The sequence below is a fragment of the Cervus canadensis genome, chromosome 4 (assembly GCF_019320065.1).
Source record: "Cervus canadensis isolate Bull #8, Minnesota chromosome 4, ASM1932006v1, whole genome shotgun sequence".
Classification (NCBI taxonomy): domain Eukaryota; kingdom Metazoa; phylum Chordata; class Mammalia; order Artiodactyla; family Cervidae; genus Cervus; species Cervus canadensis.
The window spans coordinates 102,145,512-102,168,113 of NC_057389.1; the positions used below are offsets into that span (position 1 = coordinate 102,145,512).

The window sequence follows — 22,602 nt, forward strand, 5'->3', positions numbered from 1 at the left end:
GGAGGTGTCTGTCAGGGAGAGGAGGAGAGTGGGCCTGCAGGGGCGGGAACTCGGGCTTCTGAGCAGGTCTCAGAGGACCCCTGCACACCCCCAGTGTGGTTCCCGCATCCCAGGCAGCCGCTGCTGTCCTCCTGCCCACGTTCCCTGAGCCCAGCCCCTCGTCCGAGCACTCCTGGGAAGCGGGCAAACACAGCTGGTGGACAGAAGGGCTATGGGCAGGGGCCTCAGGGCACGAAGTGCAAATTAACTTGTGTTCATCCCCTCCTCGTCACTCATCTCACCGATCTGCCTCCCATGGCAACACTGCAGGTATTTTCAGAATACTTCAAGGAGCTGGAGGAGGAGAGCATTCGAGACAACTTCGTCATCATCTACGAGCTGCTGGACGAGCTCATGGACTTCGGCTACCCCCAGACCACAGACAGCAAGATCCTACAGGAGTGAGTGGGTGGGATGGGGCCCGGGGACAGGGGTGAGTGGGGGTCAGGCCAGGGCAACGTCCCTGTGTTGACGTCATGGGCAGGTTTGGAGGTGCAGGAGGCAAATGTGTACTCACGTTGCTGGTCCCCTGCCTATCTCCAGCCCACCAGAAGTTTTCTAAGTTCCTGGGGCAGCTATGGGTCCTTTTCCACTCAGCATCACTGCGTGGCATGAGCACTTTTCCTGTTGCTAGGTCTTCATTTCCATCCACAGACGTGCGCTCAATGCCTTGTTTTTAGGGAGTCACCTGCCACTGCTTTTTTTGTTTTTTTTTTTTTTATACATGTTTGTTTAGTTTTGACTGCTTTGGGTTTCAGTTAGGACACGCGAGGTCTTCCTTGCAGCCTGCAGGCTTCACTGTAGTTGCGGCACGTGGGCTCCAGAGCGAGTGGGCTCTGTAGTTTGCGGCCCGAGGGCTCTCTAGTAAACACATGGGCTTAGTTGCCCCGTGACTTGTGGAATCTTAGTTCCCTGACCAGGGATCGAACCTGCGTCCCCTACATTGGAAGGCAGATTCTCAACCACTAGACCACCAGGGAAGTCCTACTGCCTTTGTTTTTACTGTCATAAATGAGACTGTGATGAAAAATCTCCCTCCTTTGGAATCCTGTGCACCAAATAATGATTACCATTGATTAAGCACTTCTTGGGAAGCAGGCCTCTTGTGAGCACATTTTTCCATTTCAGTTAGTCAGAGGTGCTGTCTTCCCATTTTACAGGGGAGCAGAGAGACACTCAGAGAAGCTGTGTAACTTCAGCACACCCCACATCTGTTGTTCCCCAAGTAGAAGCAAACGGGCTTCCCAGGTGTCTCAGTAGTAAAGAATCCACCTGCCAATGCAGGAGGTGTGGGTTTGATCCCTGGGTTGGGAAGATCCTCTGGAGGAGGGCATGGCAACCCACTCCAGTGTTCTTGCCTGGGAATGGACCGAGGAGCCTGGTGGGCTGCTGACTTGGGGTCAGGTGGCACATGACTTCCTGACATAACAGCAAGTGGAATCGGGGTCACCAGGTTCCTCTCCCAGGGAGGTCAGTCTCCTCTGCATGCCCAGCAGGGAAGCATTTCATGCCCACTGCTTGTTTTACTCACCAACGCTTTCTTGCTGCCCTGAGACTGAGAACACTCTATTCATTGTAACTGAAAGTTTGTTGGAGTTTTGGAAATGGTGATGTTGTTGTGTTAAATGGCCCCAGGTGAAACCAGAGCCTGCCTCTCCTGGCACCTGCTACAGGGAGGGGCTGTTTTAAAAAATGTCAGTGCCTGAGCCACCTAACTCTGAGCCTGGGCCCACAGGTACATCACTCAGGAAGGCCACAAGCTGGAAACGGGGGCCCCGCGGCCCCCGGCCACTGTCACCAATGCAGTGTCCTGGCGCTCCGAGGGCATCAAGTACCGGAAGAATGAGGTGTTCTTGGATGTCATCGAGTCCGTCAATCTCCTGGTAGGCTTCCTTTTCTTTTTTAAAAAATGTTGTCTTCTTTGTGATTGGAAGTAAAAGCAACTTGACTTTTAAAATTAGCAAGGCCCTGAGAAACAGTTTCTGTGTGATAGCAGATCAGTGGGATTATGTTTGGGCTACTCATTGCAACACGAGCCTGTTTTACCTTCATTAGTTTTTGTTCTTATTTAGAACGAATTATGCATATCATTAAAATATACATATATGTATAGGGTTAGAAAGCCAAGGGCTCTAGGACTTCCTGGTGGGCCAGCTGCTGACCCTGTGCTACCACCTCAGGGGGCCTGGGTTCCACCTTGGCTGGGGAACTAGGATCCTGCATGCCTCCAGGCAAAAGTAAAACAATAATTAGAAAGCAAGCAAGCAAGCACAGGGCTCCGTAATCTGAAAGGCCCCATCACAGAAGGATTCATCGTCATCTTTTGGCCCCTCACGCTGTAGGTTCACAGACAGACGTTCTGTGTAAAACTGACGGCGTAAGCTGTAGTTCTCCTGCAGCTGGCTTTTGGAGTTGCTTGGGTTTTGGTTTTTATTGTTTTCTGCATGTTTGTTTCTTTAGTTTTATTTATTAAGTTATTGTTATTTGGTAATTGACCATATTTTCTGTGAATTAGCACATGTACAGATTTGTGTACTCGTGATCATAACCAGGAAGCAGAACAGCTCCATCACCTCCAAATCCTCACTTACGCTGCCTCTCAGTAGTCACACCCTCCCGCCTGTTGCCAACCCCTGGCAGCTGCTGCTGTGGTCTCCATCACAGTAGTTTTGTCTTTTTGAGATTGTTTTATGAGTGGAATCATACAGTGTGTGTTTGAATCTGACTTCTTTCAATATATGGCTTTGAGATTCATCCAAGTTGCTCTGTTTATCAAAAGTTTATGTCTTCTTAGGTTCATTTATTTTATATTCTGAATCACAGTTGATTTATCCATTCACCCATCAAAGGACATCTGGGTTGTTTCCAGTGTTTGGCAATTGTGAAAAGAGTTGCTATGAGCATTTTATGTATAGATTTATGTGTGGACAGAAGTTTCCATCTCTCTAGGGCAAATACCCAGGAGTGGGATTGCTGGGTCATATGGTAAGTGTATGTTTGACTTTCTGAGAAACTGTCAAACTATTTTCCAGTAACATTTGTGCATTTTCACCAGCAGTGGATGAGAGTTCCAGTTGCTCCACATCCTTGATCAGCGTTTTTATTTTTGTCATCCTACTAGGCTTTAATGTACATTTCCCTAATGGCTAATGATGTTGAGCATCTTTCTGTATGCCTCTTTGTCATCCATATGTCTTTGGAGGAGTGTCTTTTCATGTCTCTGATCATTTTTAAGTTGAGTTTGTCTTCTGATTGTTGAGTTTTGAAAATTCTTTGTATTGGATAAAGTCTTTTGTCTTTATCCAGTGTGATGTGTGATTTGCAAATATTTTCTCCTAGTCTGTCACTTTTCATTCTGTGGCATTGTCTTTCACAGAGCAGAAGTTTTTGAGAAAGTGCACATATCAAGTATTTAGGGACTTCCCTGGCAGTCCAGTTGGTTAACACTTCACCTTCCAATGAAGGGGGTACAGGTTTGATCCCGAGTTGGGGATCTAAGATCTCACATACTTTTCAGCCAAAAAACCAAAACAAAATAGAAACAGTATTATAACAAATTCAATAAAGGATTTTAAAATGGTCCACAGAAAAAAAATATTCGGGAAAAAACCTCAAATATCAAAATTTTAAACTGATTATGCTTTTGGTGCCATGTCTGAGAACTCATTGCCAAACCCAAGGTCACATAGATTTTTCTCCTAAATTTTCTTCTAAAAGATTATAGTTTTATATTTAGATCTATGATCAATTTTTAGTTAAATTTTTTGTAAGGTATGAGGCTTATGTCCATTTTTTGCACATTGAACAATTTTTTTCCTTGTTCTAACATCATTTTTTTAAAAAGATTATCCTTTCTCCATTGAATTGCTTTTGCATTTCTGTCAAAAATCAGTTTGCTATATTGTGCAGGTCTATTTGTAGTTTCTGTTCTTTTCCATTGATCTGTATATCTGTTTCTTCACCAGTACCACACAGTCTTGATAACTGTACCTTTACAGTAAGTTTGAAAACCAGATAATGTGATCTTCCTAACAGTCTTCTTTTTCAAAATTGTTTAGTTCTTTAGTTCCTTTTATAGACTTTTAGAATCCGCTTGTCTTGGGATTTTGGTTGGTATTGAGTTAAATAACTCTGTTAAATCAATTTGGAGAGATTTGATATCTTTAGTATATTAAGTCTCACAATCCATGAGAAATATATGTCTCTCTATATATATTTAGATAATATTTTATTTCTTTCATCAACATTTTATAGTTTTTACCATGTACAAATTTTCATGTTAGATTTATACCTAAGTATTTCATTTTTTGGAAGCTATCACAGATTGCTTATTTTTAATTTTATTTGGTAGAATTCACCTGTAAAACCATCTGAGCCTGGAGATTTCTTTTTCAGAATATTTTTCACTGCAGATTTCAATTATATAACAACTATAGGATTGATTAGGTTTTCTATTTCATCTTGAGTGAGTTTTGGTAGTTTGCAGAAATTGGTCTATTTCATCTAAGTCACTGAGTTTATATGCATAGTGTTGTTTATAGTATTCCCTTATTAGCTTTTTAACATGTGCAAGGTCTGTACTGATACCCGCTCTTTCATCTCTGATATTGGTAATTTATGTTGTCTTTCTTTTCTGTCAGTCTTATGAGTGGTTTATCTGTTTCATTGATCTACACAAAGAATTGGCTTTGATTTCATTGATTTCCTCTATTGTTTTTCTGTTTTCAATTACACTGATTTCTGCTTTTGTCTTCCTTGTGATTTTGGCTCACTTTGCTCTTCTTTTGCTAGTTTTTTAAAGTGGTAACTGAAGATACTAATTTGAAGCCTTTCTTCTTTCTAATACAGACATTTAATGCTATAAATTTCTCTCTAAGCACTGCTTTAGCTGTATTCTACACTGATAACGTTGGGTTTTCATTTTTGTTGAAAATATTTTCACATTTTCCCTGAGCCTTCCATTGACCCATGGATTATTTAATGAAAGTATGTTGTTTAATTTCTAAATGTTTACAGATTTTTCTGTTATCTTGTCATTGACTTTTAATTCTGTTATTGTCTGAGAATATAGTGTATATTACTGTCAGTTCTTTAAAGTTTGTTAAGATTAATGATCCAGAATATGATCTGCCTTGGTGAATGTCCATGTACATTTGAAAAAAATGTACTTTCTGCCCTTTTTGGATAGAGTATTCTGTAAATACCAGTTAAACTTGAACACTTGTCGTGTTCCGTTTTGTTTCTTCACTCTTATCATTTTTTCTTTGTATAGTTTTTTTTTAGTGGTTGCTATAAAATACATACTTTCTTATCATTTACTTAGACTTAATATTTTACAACTTCATTTGAAATTTAGAAACTTTACTACCCCATTGTAGAGTTGTCCTATATAATTATTTCTCTATACTGAAAACCATATTAGTCAGTGTTAAACATTTTTGCTTTCAATTACCAAGCACACTTTAAAGAACTGAGGAGGAAAAGAAGACTCTCTACCATATTTTCCCAGGTATTTACTGTTTCTGTTGCTCTTCCCTCACTTCCAATTTTCTAGGTTTCCTTCTGGTACAGTTTTACTTCTGTCTAAAATGCTTCTTTTAGCAGTTCTTTCAGAACAGGGCAACAGGCTACAAATTCCCTTGGTTTTCCTTCATCTGAGAATGTCTATTTCACCTTCTTTCCAGAAGGATACTGTCACTGGATATCAAATTCTGGGTTGACAGTTCTCCTTTAGTACCTTAAAAATGTTGTACCACTTCCTTCTGGGCTCCATGATTTCTGATGAAAATCCACAGTCACTCACATCAGTATTCCCCTGTGGGTAATAATAATACGTAGTTTCTCTCTGGCCGCTTTTCAGATTTTTTCTTTGTCTTTAGTTTTCAGCAGATAGTTTATGATGTGTCTCGGTTTGCATATTTTTGAGTTCCTGCTATTTGGGTTTTGTTCAGCTTCTTGGATCGGCAGACTTACGCATTTCACCAAACTTGGGATGTTTCCATTCATCATTTCTTCATAGTTTTCAGCAGATAGTTTATAATGTGTCTAGGTATGGATATTTTTGAGTTCCTACTGTTTGGGTTTTGTTCAGCTCCTTGGATCTATAGACTTACATTTCACCACACTTGGGATGTTTTTATTCATCATTTCTCCAAATATGTTTTTACTGTTTCATTCTCGTTTCCTTCTGGACCCAGTAACATAAATGTTAGGCCTTTTATGATTGTCCCCAGGGCCTCTGAGCCTCTGGTCATCCTGCTCCATCTTTCTTTCTATTGTTTAGATGGGATAATTCCTGCTCATTCCGCTCCATCTTTCGTTCTGTTGTTTAGATGGGATAATTCCTGCTCATCCTGCTCCATCTTTCTTTCTGTTGTTCAGGTGGGATAATTCCTGCTCATTCCTCTCCATCTCTCGTTCTGTTGTTCAGGTGGGATAACTCCCGCTCATCCCGCTCCATCTCTCGTTCTGTTGTTTCCATGGGATAACTCCTGCTCATCCCGCTCCATCTCTCGTTCTGTTGTTTAGGTGGGATAGTTCCCGCTCATCCCGCTCCATCTCTCGTTCTGTTGTTTAGGTGGGATAATTCCCGCTCATTCCGCTCCATCTCTCGTTCTGTTGTTTAGGTGGGATAATTCCTGCTCGTCCCGCTCCATCTCTCGTTCTGTTGTTTAGGTGGGGTAGTTCCTGTTGATCAGCTTTCAAGTTCACTGACCTTTCCCTACTGTGTTACTTCCGTTCTGCTCTTGAGCCCATCCAGTGAGTTTTTAGTTTGTTACTGTACTTCTCAGATCTAAGATTTCCATTTGATCCTTCTCCTTATAGCCTTATTTCTTTCCTGAGACTTTCTAGTTTGACATTTGTTGTAAGAGTATTTGCGATTTTTCCCATAGCAGTTTAAAGTCTTCTTCATGGAATCCCAACATCCATGTCAGTATTGGTGACATGTGAGCTGAAATTTTCATGGTTCTTTGTATGCTAAGTAATTTTAGGTTATATCTTGGGGTAGGATTCTAGGTCTTATTTAAATTATATAGAAAATGTTGATTTTTTTGGTTTGTTTTAGCTGACAGTTGCCCTGGTTAGGTTCAGGCCACAAGTTTCAACCCCCAGTCTATGAGCCATGAGTATCAGTTCAGTTTTCAAAGGCTTTGTGCCCTTTGCTATTTGCATCTGTTCCAAATATGCAGTGCCCAGCGGTCCGTCCGAGACTGGGAACAGTTTGGTTCTCAAGGCCTTTGGCCGTAGGATCTTGTCTGTGCACACCTGGTTCTAGAGAGGTCTGGAGACATAAACATCTTCCTGAGGTTGCTTTCCCGAACCTTTCACTGTCTGCTGTATACCTGTGCTCTCTGGCTGCCTGGGGCTTCCTTTTTTGGTTCTGTGGCCAAAAACTTGGGGCTCTAGAGCCCCAGTCTTGTGCTGGTCTGCACTTGGGCTGGAATCCTAGGTTTGCCACCCCCCACCCCTGGAAAAGCAGCTCAGCTGCCTGGGCCCCAGACAGCCGTGAAAAACCTGAAGCGGGGAGAAATGGGGGATTTCCATACTCCCTCTGAGCGGCAGGAGTTCCCCTTCTGGCCCTGGAGTCAGAACTAGAGGCTTCTGCAAGCTCTGGCTCCGCCCCACCGCTCACTTCCACTGCCAAGTTTCTGCTGCGCGCTCACATCACGGCGGGTGGGAGACACTGCTCATTTGGCCAGCTCTTCTGGATCCACCTTTTTGGTCTCCCAATAGTTGCCCATGTATTCTGCCCAGGTTTTTTGTTGCTGTTGATTTTTAATTTTAATTAATTAATGTGCTATGTCTTTGTTAGTGCTTGGGCTTTTCTCTAGTTGCAGCGCACAGGTGTCTCGCTGCAGTAGCTCCTCTTGTCATGGGGTGCAGGCTCTAGGGTGCGTGGGCTTCAGGAGTCACAGTTCCCAGGCTCTAGAGCACTGGCTCAGTAGTTGTGGCGTATGGGCTTAGTTGCTCTGCAACTAAGGGATGATGTGGGATCTTCCTAGATCAAGGGTCAAACCTGCGTCTCCTGCATTGGCAGGTGGATTCTTTACCACTGAGCCATCAGGGAAACCCCCTGCCCAGATGTTATAGGTGTGGTTGGTGGCAGATAACGGGTGATGCGAGCCAATTCCATCTCACCTGTAGCCTGCCTGTCTCCACACAGAAGACCTCACTCCCAGTACTTGGGCAAACCAGGGCAGACTGGGCTGCCCATCACATGGGCTGCTTAGGTTTGCCCATTTTTGGCTGTTCCAGCCAGTGCGGAAATGAGCATGATTGCTCATCCTCATGTGTGTTTGGGCATCTCCCTTACCTAGGCAGGATCTCTGGAGGGCTGAGTGCCCAGGCATGGAATTCCTGAGTGAGAGCACTTTCCAAAAAATTCTTCCAGTGGACTGAATGTAAATGTATCTGCCATCTTATTTTCTAAGCCATGAGGCGACAGGAGCTCACTGCGCTCCCCTCCTGCCTGAGGACCTTCATCTGGATCTGAGCCCGGAACATGTTCTCAGGTGTCCTGAGGTGGAGAAGCAAATCCCAGGGAGCAGTTTATAAGCAGCTGCCCAGTAGAGCACTGGGAGTTCAGGGCTGCCCCAGCCCCTATGTCCGCACACAGGGCACTGTCCAGGGACCCCTGTCCTCTCATACAAGGGGCAGCACGAGGCAGGTGTGGACATCCCAGGCATGTTAGAGCACACCTTCCTGAGTCTGACTGCAGAACTGGCGGCCTCCAAAATCAACACTGGCCTCCAGATTCTGAAAATCTGGTTCTACAGGTATAATTAGCAGCTGTTTTGCTGACACTCATCTCCTCCATGCCTGCCCTGGGACAGCGCCGGCTTTGGGCCGCCTGTCACGGCCAGCATTGGCCTTAAAGGCTGCGTGGCTTTTGTCTCCACTTCCCAAGCCTCCTTTGCCATCGTTCAGCTCTAGAGGGCTGTGCAGCCCCCCCTCCCCCGGGGGGATAGCCCGCCCAGAGAAGGAGAACTAAGGGCAGTCGGGGGAGCACTGAGAACCCACAGAGTGAGGCGGTGGACGTGCCAGCTACCCAGAGCTCAGGGCCCGGGACCGTGTCTGCACGGACTCACGAGTGCACGCTGCCCCAGGCACTGTCCTCAGGCTGGACCCCGCAGTGAGCAGCCCGACCCAACCCCTCACCAGAGTGTGGATGGAGGCAAATGGACAGGCAGATGGGGGTCAGGCCACACCCTGCCTGCTGAGGCAAGGACAGCGAGGTCAGAGGGTAGTGAGTGACAGGAGATGGCAGGGCCTTCCATGCTGCTCTGTGCCTTTTTCTGAGCCATCATCCACTCGGTGCCTCAGTTCTCCACTTCCCTCAGAGGTGAAGGTCTTCCATGCCTGCCCACGGCACTTCCAGATATTTGAGTTAAAGACTGGACAGATTTCCCTGCTTCTCCGCAGAAATCAGGAGGTCAGGGCCTGCAGGGAGTGGCCCATATAGCCCTGGGTCTCTGAGTTTGTTTTGCTTGCTGGTGTGGATGTGGCATCTTCACAGAACGGCGCTGTAGGGGTGGCGGGCTGGGCTGCAGCCCCAGAACCTCTGCTGGCTGCTCCATGCCTCAGTGTGCTCGTCTCTAAAATGGGGCCATGGAGACGTGCCGCAGCAGCTCGGCTCCCTCATACAGCCCCTGGGTTAACCATCATCCTGCTGTGATTTTTATTTTATTTATTTACAAAAATGTGTGTGTTTTTAATTGAAGGATAATTGATTTACAGTATTGTGATGGTTTCTGCCACACATATGCATACCTATGGATCAGCCATAAGTATTCCTATGTCCCCTCCCTCTTGGACCTCCCTCCTACCTCCCACCCCGTCCCACCCCTCTAGGTCGTCACAGAGCACTGGTTTGTGCTCCCCACATCACACAGCAAATTCCCACTGGCCATCTATTTTACATGTGGCAGTGTGTGTTTCCCTTCTGTATACTGTCTCCATTCATCCCACACTTTCTCTCCCCGACTGTGTCCACGAGTCTGTTCTGTATGTGCTGTGATTTTCAGTTGCACTCTCAGATGCTTTCCAGTCTGCACAGGAGTTAAAAGTTGCCCGAGTCACAGCCCCGCCCAGTCAAGGAGGAACTGCCCAGGCAGTGTTAAAGAGCTGGGATTGTATTTGCTTAAGTGTAATTGTTACTTTGCATCAGACCTCAGAGCAGCCCTGGGAGCAGGACCTAGGCAGCTCCATCTTCAACAAGCCCTAGGCTCACCTAGAGCATAAAGTAGCCTCACCTGGCCCCACGTGAAGAAATAGATTTCCGGAAAATGAGTCCACCCTGCTCCGAGAAAACCTCACAGATCTCAGTAGATGAACAGACACTGATAGAATCCCTGCCCAGGCCAGCCACCAGGTCTGCCCTGGCCATCCTAGGGGCACCTCAGAGGGGTCAGTGCGTGAAAGAGCCCTCAAAAGGATCGCAGGCACAGCATCAGCTGGGCCCATCCAAGAGGGAGGAGCCTGGCGTGGCCTGAGACCTAGAGGGCGGGGCCCACGGGTCTGCCCTGACACTTCCCCCTCAGCTCAGGGGGCAGAGAGAAGGGCTTTGCGAGTGGGAGAGGCTGGGAGGGTCTCACAGCGTGGTGGGAACAGCGGCCGCTGGCGCGGGGCCTCCCCTCACCCCCGGCGCCCCCACCCCGCAGGTCAGCGCCAATGGGAATGTCCTGCGCAGTGAGATCGTAGGCTCCATCAAGATGCGCGTCTTCCTGTCCGGCATGCCCGAGCTGCGCCTGGGCCTCAATGACAAGGTCCTCTTCGACAACACGGGCCGTGAGTACCCCGCCCAGGCCTGGGAGCATCCGCCTAAGTGGTGAACAAGTTCACCTTAAGCATATTGGCTGAGGAACATTGTCGTGTTGTTTACAACGGTGAAAACTAGTCAGCTAACGCCTGGGCCTTGAGGACACGGAAGCGTGAAAAATCCTCAAGTCCAGTCACCTCTCAGGCCAGAGGTGCAGATGAGCACCCAGATGGTCACACAGTAGGTCCTCAGCCCCGCCCTCCTGCAGGGACTGCAGGCCTTGTCTCTTCCTGGGCCCAGTTTCTGTCTTCACCTCTGACGTTGGGTCTGGGCTGTGCAGAAACCACACACAGCTCTCCCTGCCTGTCCTGGATGTGACACTTTGTGGTAGGGTGGCCAGGGCGGCCTCAGAAGCCCAGGGCTGCTGCGGCTCTGGTGTTCACAAGCTGGACCTCCAGCCTTCCCTCCCACCCACAGGAAGGTTGTCATGGTTACATCAGCAGTAGTGCTCTGAGGGCCTCTCAGATGTCCTCCCAGCAGAGCACCTCCCCTCCCAGGACTGGGCCCAACCGTCAGCCTCTCTGGGCTGAGAAACTGAGATAGGATCCCAGGGATGACAGGCCCAGGGCCCTCAGGGAACCCTGAGTCATCCCCGGGCACCCCCAGTGGGGTCTGTTGGTCATTCAGCACACACGTCCCAGGCAGCACCCCAGGCTGGGGCTTAGAGTGAGCAGGCCCACCAGTGCTGCCCTCAGCCCAGCGTCAGGGTGTGATGGGGCTTCCTGGGGTGAGGAGGGGGGGATTCTGGGCCCAAGACGCTCTCGCAGATTTGGAAGCTGCGCTGCTCTGCAGGGCTGGGCCCCAGACGGCGGGGGACCATCGCTGAGCCAGTGGCCCGGGGACCTAGGGTCTGTCACGCCCTCACACTCCCGCTCCCTGCAGGTGGCAAAAGCAAGTCCGTGGAGCTGGAGGACGTGAAGTTCCACCAGTGCGTGCGGCTATCGCGCTTTGAGAATGACCGCACCATCTCCTTCATCCCACCCGACGGCGAGTTCGAGCTCATGTCCTACCGCCTCAACACCCACGTGAGTGCACAGGCGCCAGCGCCTGGGCCCCAGGCTCCCACCCCCGCCTCGCCCCGGCAGTCCGCCCCTTCCGTCTGGCTGGGAGCTGCCTCCTCCGTGCTGAGTCTCGGGTCTGTGAGGTGACCCGTGGGTGGGCACAGCGCCCCAGGGGCAGCCCAGGCTCCAAGGGGCCTGCTTGTCAACACGAGGCTCCAAACTCTGAAGGGGGCAGGCCCTTTGGCACCACTGCCCCTTCTCCCAGGCAGCACCCCCAGAGTGTCCTCTGGGATGCTTTCTGCATTCTATCTTTGTTCTGACCCATCCTAGCACCGGCTAGGATTCTCCCAAGAGCCCCTGCTGCCGGGTACTGGGCTCACACCAGGCCCAGTGGTCACTTGCTCCGTTTCCCCTCTGTGAAAGGGAGCTTTGTAAAACGAGCGCGCCATCTTCCCTCTCCCCGACAGGTCAAGCCCTTGATCTGGATCGAGTCCGTGATTGAAAAGCATTCCCACAGCCGCATCGAGTACATGATCAAGGTGCGTGTGTGTCCTGCACGCAGCGTCCGCCAGGTGTGCAGGGCATACGAGAGGGGGACATGGGCGGCCCCGCCCACTACGGGCCTTCCGGACTCTCTGGCCCGTCCTGGGCCTCTGACACAGATCTTAACCCAGGACTGGGGGCACACTGGGGCTCTTGTGACCCCTGCCCCGGGGCTAAACCTGTGGCTGTCACCCGTGTTGTCTCCCCGTGAGCTCGTCGAGAGTGGGCCTGGGACACAGGACACACCGCCAGGTCCTAGGTGCAGCCGCCGTGGAAGCAGGCTGTGACCAAGTGTCCAGGCGGCACGCTTCTGCCACCCAGTGACCTCATCCGTCCCAGGCCAGTCCCGGTGATGCAGACATTGTCCTTGGAGGCCAGGACCGCAGAGGATGGGAAGCCCCAAAGGCTGAGGAGACAGTGGGACAGAGATGACCTCCCAAAGTTGAGCTTAAAGGAAATCTCAGAGGGCAGGAGAGGGTGGAGAATCCCACAGGCCAGGCTAAGGGGTTTGTGGCCCTTGTGGGAGCAGGCTGGGTGGGAGCTGGGCTGTCTTACCTTCACCCTCTGCACCCTTGGTCCCACTCATCTCCAGGCCAAGAGCCAGTTCAAGCGGCGATCAACAGCCAACAACGTGGAAATCCACATCCCTGTGCCCAACGATGCCGACTCACCCAAGTTCAAGACGACAGTGGGGAGTGTCAAGTGGGTGCCCGAGAACAGTGAGATCGTGTGGTCCATCAAGTCCTTCCCGGTGAGCACCTTCTCGGCCGGGCGCCCCCAGACCCCCACCCACACCCGCCTGCTCGCTGGGTCCTGCGCAGCGTGGTAGCCTGACCGCTGCAGGCCCCTCGAGCCCAGGGCCGGGGCCGGGGTCCCCTCCTGGGGCTTCCAGGAGGCTCAGCAGGGAGGGTGGGTGGAGAACAGGGGCGGGGTGGGGTGGGGGTGCTCCACCTTCCTCGTGTGTGTGCACCCGCCTGTCTTCAAAGTCAGGTTAGCGCCCCCGCCCCTCCCTCCCGCTGGCCTTCTCTCTCTCCCTGCCGCTCCTGTTTGGACCTCAGCTTTGCCTCCAGGGGAGCAGACTGACTGCCCTGGGCCAGAGCAGCACCAGCTCCAGGAACACAGCGCCTGCTGCCCGACCCACAAGCTGGCGTGGCCGCCTGGCTGGTGTGCAGGATTTCGAGCACTTGAGTCTGGGTTTGTGGGCAGAGTGCCCGGGGACTGGAAGGCAGGAAAGAGGCTGCACGGACTGCATATTCCTCATGATAAAAAGATGCGGTGCCTTTTCTTTTTGTCTCGGGGCTGTTTGTGTTTCTTGCTCTGGAAACTGGAGTAGCTGTCCTTTTGCTCACTTTTCTGTCAAGTTTGGTCCCTTTCTTGTTGGTTTCCAAAAGCTGTTTGTACATGGGCAAGGTTAGTACTTTTCCTTTGATAGCAGTTGCAAGTGGTTTTCTTTAGTTTGGTGTTGGTCTTTCAGCCTTGGCTCTGGAGTATTTTTGCTTTGGAACCTCTTTTGATTGTGGTAGTTGCCTTTGAGTTCTCATGGGTTTTCAGATTCTTTCATATGCTTGCAGGCAGCTGCAGTTACCCCTTTTCCTGTCCTATTCTTGGGCAGCTTATGGCTCCTGGCATCTCCCTGCTTCCGATGCTGTCTCCATGCCTGTACGTGGTGGTGGAGAGCGGCCTCCTGGCTTTGCCTCCAACCGGAACTGCTAGGGTTTCCCTTTTCAGTGTCTTGCTGCTTTGGGCTGCAATTCATTCCAGTTCTACTTTGCTGTGTTTTTAGCACAAAAGGGCAACAAATTTAGCCAAATGCCTCTTCAGTGTCTGTCAGTTCAGCTATTAACTCAGGATGGATCTTGAACCATCCTTGCATTCTGGCAAACTCCAGTTGATCATGATATGTCTTCTCTTTGATGTGCCATTAATTCTGTTGGTTAACATTGTATGTAGTATTTTTACATTGAGATTCATGACTGAGATTGACTTTTTTTTGGTACCTCTATCTCAGGTATCAATATTGTACCTGTTTTGTAATTTTTTTGGTCTCCCTCTTCCATGCTGCACAACAGCTTTAAAGTAGCCTTGAGATCATCTGGCCTTGAGAGGATTGATAGAATTTGGTTGGCTGTGTGTGACCATCTGTATCTCTGTTACTTTTTCTAACTCATCTGTGGAAATTAGGCCATTTTGAGCTTCTATTTCTGTTGGAGTCAGTTTGGGTAAATTTGTATTTTCCTACAAAATTATCCATCCTAACCAGGGTTTCAAATTTGCCTACACAGAGTTATAGAAAGGGGTCTCTTTCTCCCCTTCTCTTATGACAGTGACTTCTCCCTTGTTATATCTTACTTTGCATTTTTGTTACTTCTTTTCCTTGATAAGGTTACCTAGTGGTTTGTCTATTTTTTTCCAGACTCACTTTTTATTTTATTTGCCATATTTTTCAGTTTTACAAGTCTTTAATTTTAATTTGGTCATCCTTTGACCTGATTTTCAAGTTTTTAAAATTTTATTATTTTCTTTTAAAATTCGTATTGATATAAATATTTAAGCCACAGATATTCTTCTGAACCCTGCCTTAGCTGTATAACGCATAAAATGGGCATGTAATATTTGATACTATTATCTAGAAATTCTGTAATCGAATGAGTATTTTTTCGTTTTGTTTTCTGTTTTTCTGGTCAAAGGTCCTTTTCTCTTCCATTTTACCTTGACTTTGAGTTTGGTGCATTGAGGTCAGAGGTTATTCATGCTATTCTGCTTATAAGATTTATTGACGTATTCATTGTGTGTTAAGGTAAGGTCAAAGTTTGTGAATATCCCATGTGTACTTGAGAAGATAAGGCCTCTGTACCTGGGGTAGAGAACTTGACACAAGCACCATGAGGTCTGCTATGCTGTGACGGCATCAGCCCCACCGGGGGCTGGGTCAGCTCTGCCTTCCTCTGGTTCCTCTGGCTCCTGTCTCCTCTCTTGTAGCATCTGCTTAACAGAAGGTGCTGCCCTGTTACTTGGTGCATAGATACTCATAACTATTGTATCTTCCCTGTGGATTTGTAGGACAGTAGCCTTTCAGGCTGTGAACTGTTGTCCTCTGCACCTGGAGTTATTTGCCCTTAATTCTCCCCAGTGGCAGCAGTCCTGCTCTGCTTTTTTTTTTTTTTTTTTAATCTTTTAAAAAAATTTTTTTGGTTGCACTGGGTCTTCATTGCTATGCATGGGCTTTCTCTAATTATGGTGGGCCAAGGCTACCCTCTAGTTGCCGTGCACAGGCTTCTCACTGCAGGGGCTTCTCTCGTTGCAGAGCACAGGCTGTGGGGTCCGCAGGCCTCAGTAGTTTAATGCAGCTTGCAGGCTGTAGAATATGGGCTCAGTAGTTGTGGCGCTTGGGCTCAGCTGCCTTGCAGCACGTGAGACCTTCCCCGACAGGGATCAAATCTGTCCCCTGAGTTGGCCGGCAGGTTCTTCACCACTGGACCACAGGGAGGCCCAGCCCTGCTCTGCTTTGTCTGACGGTGGTCAGCATGCCTTCACCCATTCTTTCTACTGGCTTAGTCTTTCTGACTCTGCTTTCACAGTGTAGAGTTGGGTACTGGTCTGTGAGCCAGTCTCCAAGCCTCATTAATAGAGGAAATTAAACCCATTTACATGGACATGATCGACACAAGGTAGCCTTGCAGACTTCTGCCACCCACCGGGGCGGGCCTACCTCTCTACATATTCTTTTGCTTTCATTTTCCACTTGGTTTTTATGAAGCTTAGGTTTTTGGCCTGGTTATTGTTTCATGGACAGACTGATGGAGCTGGTTTTATCCCTTTGCTGCCTGCTTTGTCTGTTGCTTTATATAATTTTATTTGTTTTTGGCTGTGCTGGGTCTTCGCTGCTGCATGGACTTCTCTCTGGTTTCGGTAAGCAGGAGTGGGGGCCCCTCCCCAGCTGTGGCGCTCGGGCTGCTCGTTGCGGTGGCTTCTCTTGTTGTGGAGCACAGGCTGTAGGGTGTGTGGGCTCAGCAGTCGCGATTCCTAGGCTGTACACAGGTTCCACGGTTGTGGAGCATGGGCTTAGTTGCTCCACAGCCTGTGGGATCTTCCCAGATCAGGGATCGATTCTGTGTCTCCTGCATTGGCAAGCAGACTCTTTACCACTGAGCCACCAGGGAAGCCCTGCTTTGTCTATTGCTGAGACTGCATTATTCTCCCTTTGTTGTCCCAGAATCTCCACTGAGCACACAGCAGCAAGTCAGGCAGAGTCTACACGCCTGCACTGATGAGCAGATCCTGACCACTCACTGCATCCCAGGAAGGGGAGGGTGAACGCAGCACTGGGGAGGTGGAGCTCTGCCCTGCTTTGCCGAGGCCATGCAGAGGCAGCCCTGGTCAGCAGTGACTCCTGTTGCCAAAGGCCTGAGGATTGAAACCCTCCGTGTCCTGCTGTGATGAGAGCTGCATTTCCTGCTGCCCCCTGCAGTTCTGTGTTACTCCAGGCACTGGGACCGCCAGGCCAGGACTCCTGACCCCTCACGGCTGAGAGTTCAGTCTCTCGGTCGAGTCTGATTCCTTGCAGCCGATGGACTGTAGCCCGCCGGGTTCCCCTGTCCGTGAGATTTCCCAGGCAGCCATACTGGAGTGGGTTGCCACTTCCTTCTCCAGGGGTCTTCCTGACCCAGGGATCAAACCAGCGCCTCCTGCATTGGCAGATGGATCTTTACCACTGCGCCAGCAGGGAAGCCATTCCTTCTGCCACTACAAGTCCCATCTCTGCAGTCCCTGTTCAGCTTCCAGGACCAGAGCCTCTCCCTTCCAGGGGAAGACCTAGGGCCAGCTCATCAGCCCGAGGCAGCCCTGTCGCCCCCTGTCAGCGCTCACTCTTCCCCTCTCTTCTTCCTCCCCAGGCCTAGTGTTCTTATTTTCCCTGAAGCAACTAGGCTTCTGTGCCTGGGAACTTGTAGAAGTTTCTCTTCATCCTCAGAATTAGAGGATTAATTTTCCCCAGCGGGGCTGGTGTGGGCAGCCCAGGGGGCCTGGAGGATAAGTATGAGTGTGTTGCAGGAGCCAAGGCACTGGGTGACCGCAGACCATGCAGGAAGGGACTCGTTGGCCAGGCCTGCAGCCTGGCATTCTCCAGGGGCAGCTGTTAGATGAGCCTGCCAGGGCCTCCGCCTGACCATCTCCTCTGTGGTCTGCTCCCCCAGGGCGGCAAGGAGTACCTGATGCGGGCCCACTTTGGCCTGCCCAGCGTGGAGGCAGAGGACAAGGAGGGCAAGCCCCCGATCAGCGTCAAGTTCGAGATCCCCTACTTCACTACCTCTGGCATCCAGGTACGTGCGACCAGGGCTGCCGGAGCCCCGGAGCAGTCATGGACAGGCCCAGTGGGGCCTCTCAGGGACCAGGCATCAGTCCAGGCTCAGAGGGTTGAAGGTGACAGACACCAGTCAGCCAGTTAGCAAAGGGTGCTAGCTGACTTGTCCTGGGGCTCTGAGCTGCTTCCCAGCCCTGCCCATCTCCATGGGCAGCCTGGCCCTGATGGGAAGAGGCCCGCAGTGTTCTACTCAGACCTGACCTGTGCTCCAAGCTCAGAGATGCATTCAGCCCCCAAAACTAATGTTCACATACTTGCCACCATGGGGCCCATTTTCCTGGGCACCTCCACAGAAGACCTGTATGGGGTGAAAAACCCTGGGATTGGCCCCTTCTCTAGGAATCTGCTAGAGGGTCGTGCCTGCAAGTGCACATCTGGCTCTTTGCCGCACCTTCTAGAAGCATCTCCACTGTCCCTCGGCCTGAGTGTGATACAGGCTAAGGTGCTTCACCCTCTCCCTGGCCCTCTTGGTCACAGCCCAGCCCCAGGAGGAACGACTGGGTGGGCAGCCAGGAGCGGGGGCGGTATGTGCATGCTTAGGGCCCTGATGCTGTGCCCCAGGTGCGTTACCTGAAGATCATCGAGAAGAGTGGCTACCAGGCCTTACCGTGGGTCCGTTATATCACTCAGAACGGAGGTACGTGCGACCTGCCCGTGGGGCAGGTGGGGGTGCTGAAAAGGTCCCTGGTGGGCATGGGGAGCAGCCCCAGGGTCAGGGCAGGTGGGGGCGGCCCCTCCTCCAGGGTCAGAGCAGACAATGGACGCCCCCTCCCTCTTTCTAGATTACCAGCTCCGGACGCAATGAGGGGCCGCGGTGACCCACGCTCCCAGCACGGGGCCCCTGGTGGAAGCGCCTGCCCAGCCTGCCGGGAGGAGGGGCCCCCCTGGACCCCGGCGCCCCTCCAGGCCCCACCAAGGGGCCCCTCCTTCTCCAGGCTCACCTGCTCTGCCATCTCCACTCACCTCCCGGGTCCCCTTTTCCCAGAAGAGGCTCGTCTTCAAGAGGTCTTGTCTCTCAGCCCGAGTCAGTCTGGGGGGCAGGAAAGACTGTTCCCTCCAGAGGTCAAATACAGCCTTCTGTGCTGTCCAGCTCCCAGTCACACAAGACTGGGAAGCACTGCCCAGGCCTCTCTTCAGCCAGGCTGGCAGGGCCGCCGTTGTGTTGCCATTCTGTTGAACGTTGTGGGTTTATCGAGCATTCCTAGATTTTGTCTCGGTCCGTCGCTGGTTACGTGACCCTCACCGTCTGCACCTCCCTCCCCCGGCCTGAAGCTCTCAGGCAGCACTTAGCGAGGACAGGCTTCCCCGTCCTCGCCCTCCTCCCCCGTGAGGCTGTCGCCGGGCCGCCCTCCCAGCGCCTGGCCCTCCGCCTGGAGGCTCCTGATCTGGAGCTTTGAATAGGGACGCCTTCTCAGGGCCAGCCCGTGCCACGTGACGCTGTCCCTCAGCCACAGCAGTGTTTGTCCCACCAGGGGAAGCGGGCTCCGGCGCGGGCCCCCAGCCTCAGAGGGTGGGGCCACAGGCCATCCCCATGTGTGCTTGGACACCGCCCCCCTACCCTGTCCGTGTTTGTGTCATGAGTACATTAAATGCCATCAGTTAAACATGCCTTCCTTCTGGTGCAGCGCTGTGCTGACTCCTGGGTGCCCGGGAGAGGGGCCGGCTCACGCCAACCTGGGTGTGGCACCAGTTCTGAGGCCCCTACGTCCCCTGGGGAAGACGGGACCAGGCAATGAGCAAGCAGAGCCATTGCCCAGGGGCCTCCCAGAGGGGCTGCAGAGGGGAGGGCACACGGGCACAACGTTTCCCTCTCATCTGAGATGACCATTACAGCCCTCAACCCTCAGATCACCAGCAGCCTGCTCCCCTCCCCAGCCCAGGGGTCTTCCTCAAGAGTGTGGTCCTGCTGCCAGCAGCATCAACATCCCACAGCACGTGCAGGTTCACAGGCGCCCTCCTTTATCTGCCGAGGCATCTCTGGAGGTGGGACCCAGGAGGCCGGCTAACAGGCTCTGCATGTGAGTCACATGTGCACTGGAGTCTGAGGGCCGCTGCCTGGTCCGTAGAGGGGGGTCTCAGCAGGGGCGTGGGCAGAAGACAGCTTGTCTTCCCACTGCGGTCACAGGCCTGCCCCCTCCTGCCTCCGAGGACCATGTTTTCCTTTCCCTCTCCCGTATCTCCCAGCTCCCCCTTGGATGTCTAGTGGGTGTCAACCCGAGTGGAGTCTTGGTCGTCCACCACATGGAGGAAGGGACGCTGCCCTGGCTCAGGGCTCAGGCCAAAGCCCTTATGGGCACCCCTAATGCCCCACCCCTCACTGCCATGCCCGCATCTGCAGCAAGCCCTGGCGACCCCCTCCAGAAGACCCTGGGGAACCACAGCGTACAAAGAGACAGTGGCCAGAATTTCCCCAGACGAATGAAAATCTTTAAATTCTCAGATTCAGGAAACCAGTGAGCCCAAATCAGGATCAATAAACCTAAGTCTGTAACTAAAACACATCACAGTCAAAACACAAAACATCAGATACTCAGTGAAGAGTATAAAAGCAATGCAAAGAAGATTAAAAACACAGAACACAAAAAAGAAAGAAGAAAAAAACAGGCTGAGAGCTGGCTTCATGATGGCAACAGTGCTCAGATTGCTCAGAGAAGATGACCAATCTTGACCAATTCTGTGCCCGGCTAAGCTGCAAGAGAGCAAGTTGAAACGTTCAGCGGTTACAGACCCTCAACGAAGCAACGTGTGTACTTCAGGGAGATTAAAAGGCTTCCCTGGTGGTTCAGTAGTAAAGAATCTGCTCGCCATTGCAGGAAACGCAGGTTCAATCTCTGATCCGGGAAGATCCCACATGCTGCGGATCAGCTAAGCCCATGCACCACGGCTGTTGAGCCTGTGCTCTAGAGCTCCGGGACCGCAACTACTGAAGCCGCTGTGCTGTAGAGCCCATGCTTCGCAACGAGAAAAGCCACCGCAATGAGAAGCCTGCTTACTGCAACGAAGAGTAGCCTCCACTCTCTGACCAGAGAACAGCCCTCTCTCAGCAGCGAAGACCCAGCCCAGCCAAGAGCATATAAAATTATTTTTAAAAAGATTGAATGCACGAGGAAGGAAAGAGACGAGAAATGCTGAAAAACTTGGAAGCCATTGGGACTATCTAAACTATCATTGACTGTATATAAAGCAGTTGTGATATTGAAGAAGTAATGTCTGAGTAGTAACCTAAGGTACAACTAAAATTCTGCACAGCTTAGGTGGTTGACATCAGTGGCTCCCAAGGTCTTTATACTGTTTGGGAGGAAGATGGACTAAAGTCTAAAAAAACCAGCGGTTGGGAAAGGATTTAAAGAAAATTTTAACGAACCAACAGGAGAAGCATAGGAAAATCAGAATAAATGCACATGTCCTAAGACTCTTTTAATGATAAACAGCACTTAGAACTGCACCACATGAGATTTCCCTGGTGGTCCAGTGGTTAAGATTCTACACTTCCAGCGCAGGAATGCAGGGGGCACAGGTTTGATCCCTGGTCAGGGAACTAAGATCCCACATGCCACGCAGCGTGGCCAAAAAGAAAAAACTGCACTACAACTTTCCATTTTGTGCCATAGAAACTGCAAAATAAGGTTGTAAATATAAATCCAAACATTAGGAATCATAACATAAATGTAAATGATGCAAACCTGCTAGTTTAAGATACTGTTTTTTTTTTTAAGTTCTTTCTGATTTTTTTTTTCATTTATTTTTATTAGTTGGAGGCTAATTACTTCACAACATTGCAGTGGGTTTTGTCATACATTGACATGAATCAGCCATGGAGTTACATGTATTCCCCATCCCGATCCCCCCTCCCACCTCCCTCTCTACCCGATTCCTCTGGGTCTTCCCAGTGTACCAGGCCCGAGCACTTGTCTCATGCATCCCACCTGGGCTGGTGATCTGTTTCACTATAGATAATATACATGCTGTTCTCTCGAAACATCCCACCCTCACCTTCTCCCACAGAGTTCAAAAGTCTGTTCTGTACTTCTGTGTCTCTTCTTCTGTTTTGCATATAGGGTTATCATTACCATCTTTCTAAATTCCATATATATGTGCTAGTATGCTGTAATGTTCTTTATCTTTCTGACTTACTTCACTCTGTATAATGGGCTCCAGTTTCATCCATCTCATTAGAACTGATTCAAATGAATTCTTTTTAACGGCTGAGTAGTATTCCATGGTGTATATGTACCACAGCTTCCTTATCCATTCATCTGCTGATGGGCATCTAGGTTGCTTCCATCTCCTGGCTATTATAAACAGTGCTGCAATGAACATTGGGGTGCATGTGTCTCTTTCAGATCTGGTTTCCTCAGTGTGTATGCCCAGAAGTGGGATTGCTGGGTCATATGGCAGTTCTATTCCCAGTTTTTTACGGAATCTCCACACTGTTCTCCATAGTGGCTGTACTGGTTGGCATTCCCACCAACAGTGTGAGGGTTCCCTTTTCTCCACACCCTCTCCAGCATTTATTGCTTGTAGACTTTTGGATAGCAGCCATCCTGACTGGCGTGTAATGGTACCTCATTGAGGTTTTGATGTGCATTTCTCTGATAATGAGTGATGTTGAGCATCTTTTCATGTGTTTGTTAGCCATCTGTATGTCTTCTTTGGAGAAATGTCTGTTTAGTTCTTTGGCCCATTTTTTGATTGGGTCATTTATTTTCCTGGAATTGAGCTGCAGGAGTTGCTTGTATATTTTTGAGATTAATCCTTTGTCTGTTGCTTCATTTGCTATTATTTTCTCCCAACCTGAGGGCTGTCTTTTCACCTTACTTATAGTTTCCTTTGTTGTGCAA

The 22,602-nt window shown here is 50.0% G+C and overlaps 1 protein-coding gene across 1 annotated transcript in view; it reads left to right on the top strand.

Annotated features, from left to right (window-relative positions):
- The window catches only part of AP1M1 (adaptor related protein complex 1 subunit mu 1), a 29,173-nt gene extending 9,803 nt beyond the window's left edge, over positions 1-19,370 (top strand). Inside the window, exons 4-12 of the mRNA XM_043467195.1 lie at positions 310-440; positions 1,775-1,922; positions 10,701-10,827; positions 11,741-11,883; positions 12,327-12,398; positions 12,995-13,153; positions 17,595-17,720; positions 18,323-18,398; positions 18,544-19,370. Coding sequence (XP_043323130.1) covers positions 310-440; positions 1,775-1,922; positions 10,701-10,827; positions 11,741-11,883; positions 12,327-12,398; positions 12,995-13,153; positions 17,595-17,720; positions 18,323-18,398; positions 18,544-18,566 — 1,005 coding nt within the window. The 3' untranslated portion in view covers positions 18,567-19,370. The remainder of the gene's footprint in view (positions 1-309; positions 441-1,774; positions 1,923-10,700; positions 10,828-11,740; positions 11,884-12,326; positions 12,399-12,994; positions 13,154-17,594; positions 17,721-18,322; positions 18,399-18,543) is intronic.
- The last annotated feature ends 3,232 nt before the right edge of the window (positions 19,371-22,602 follow it).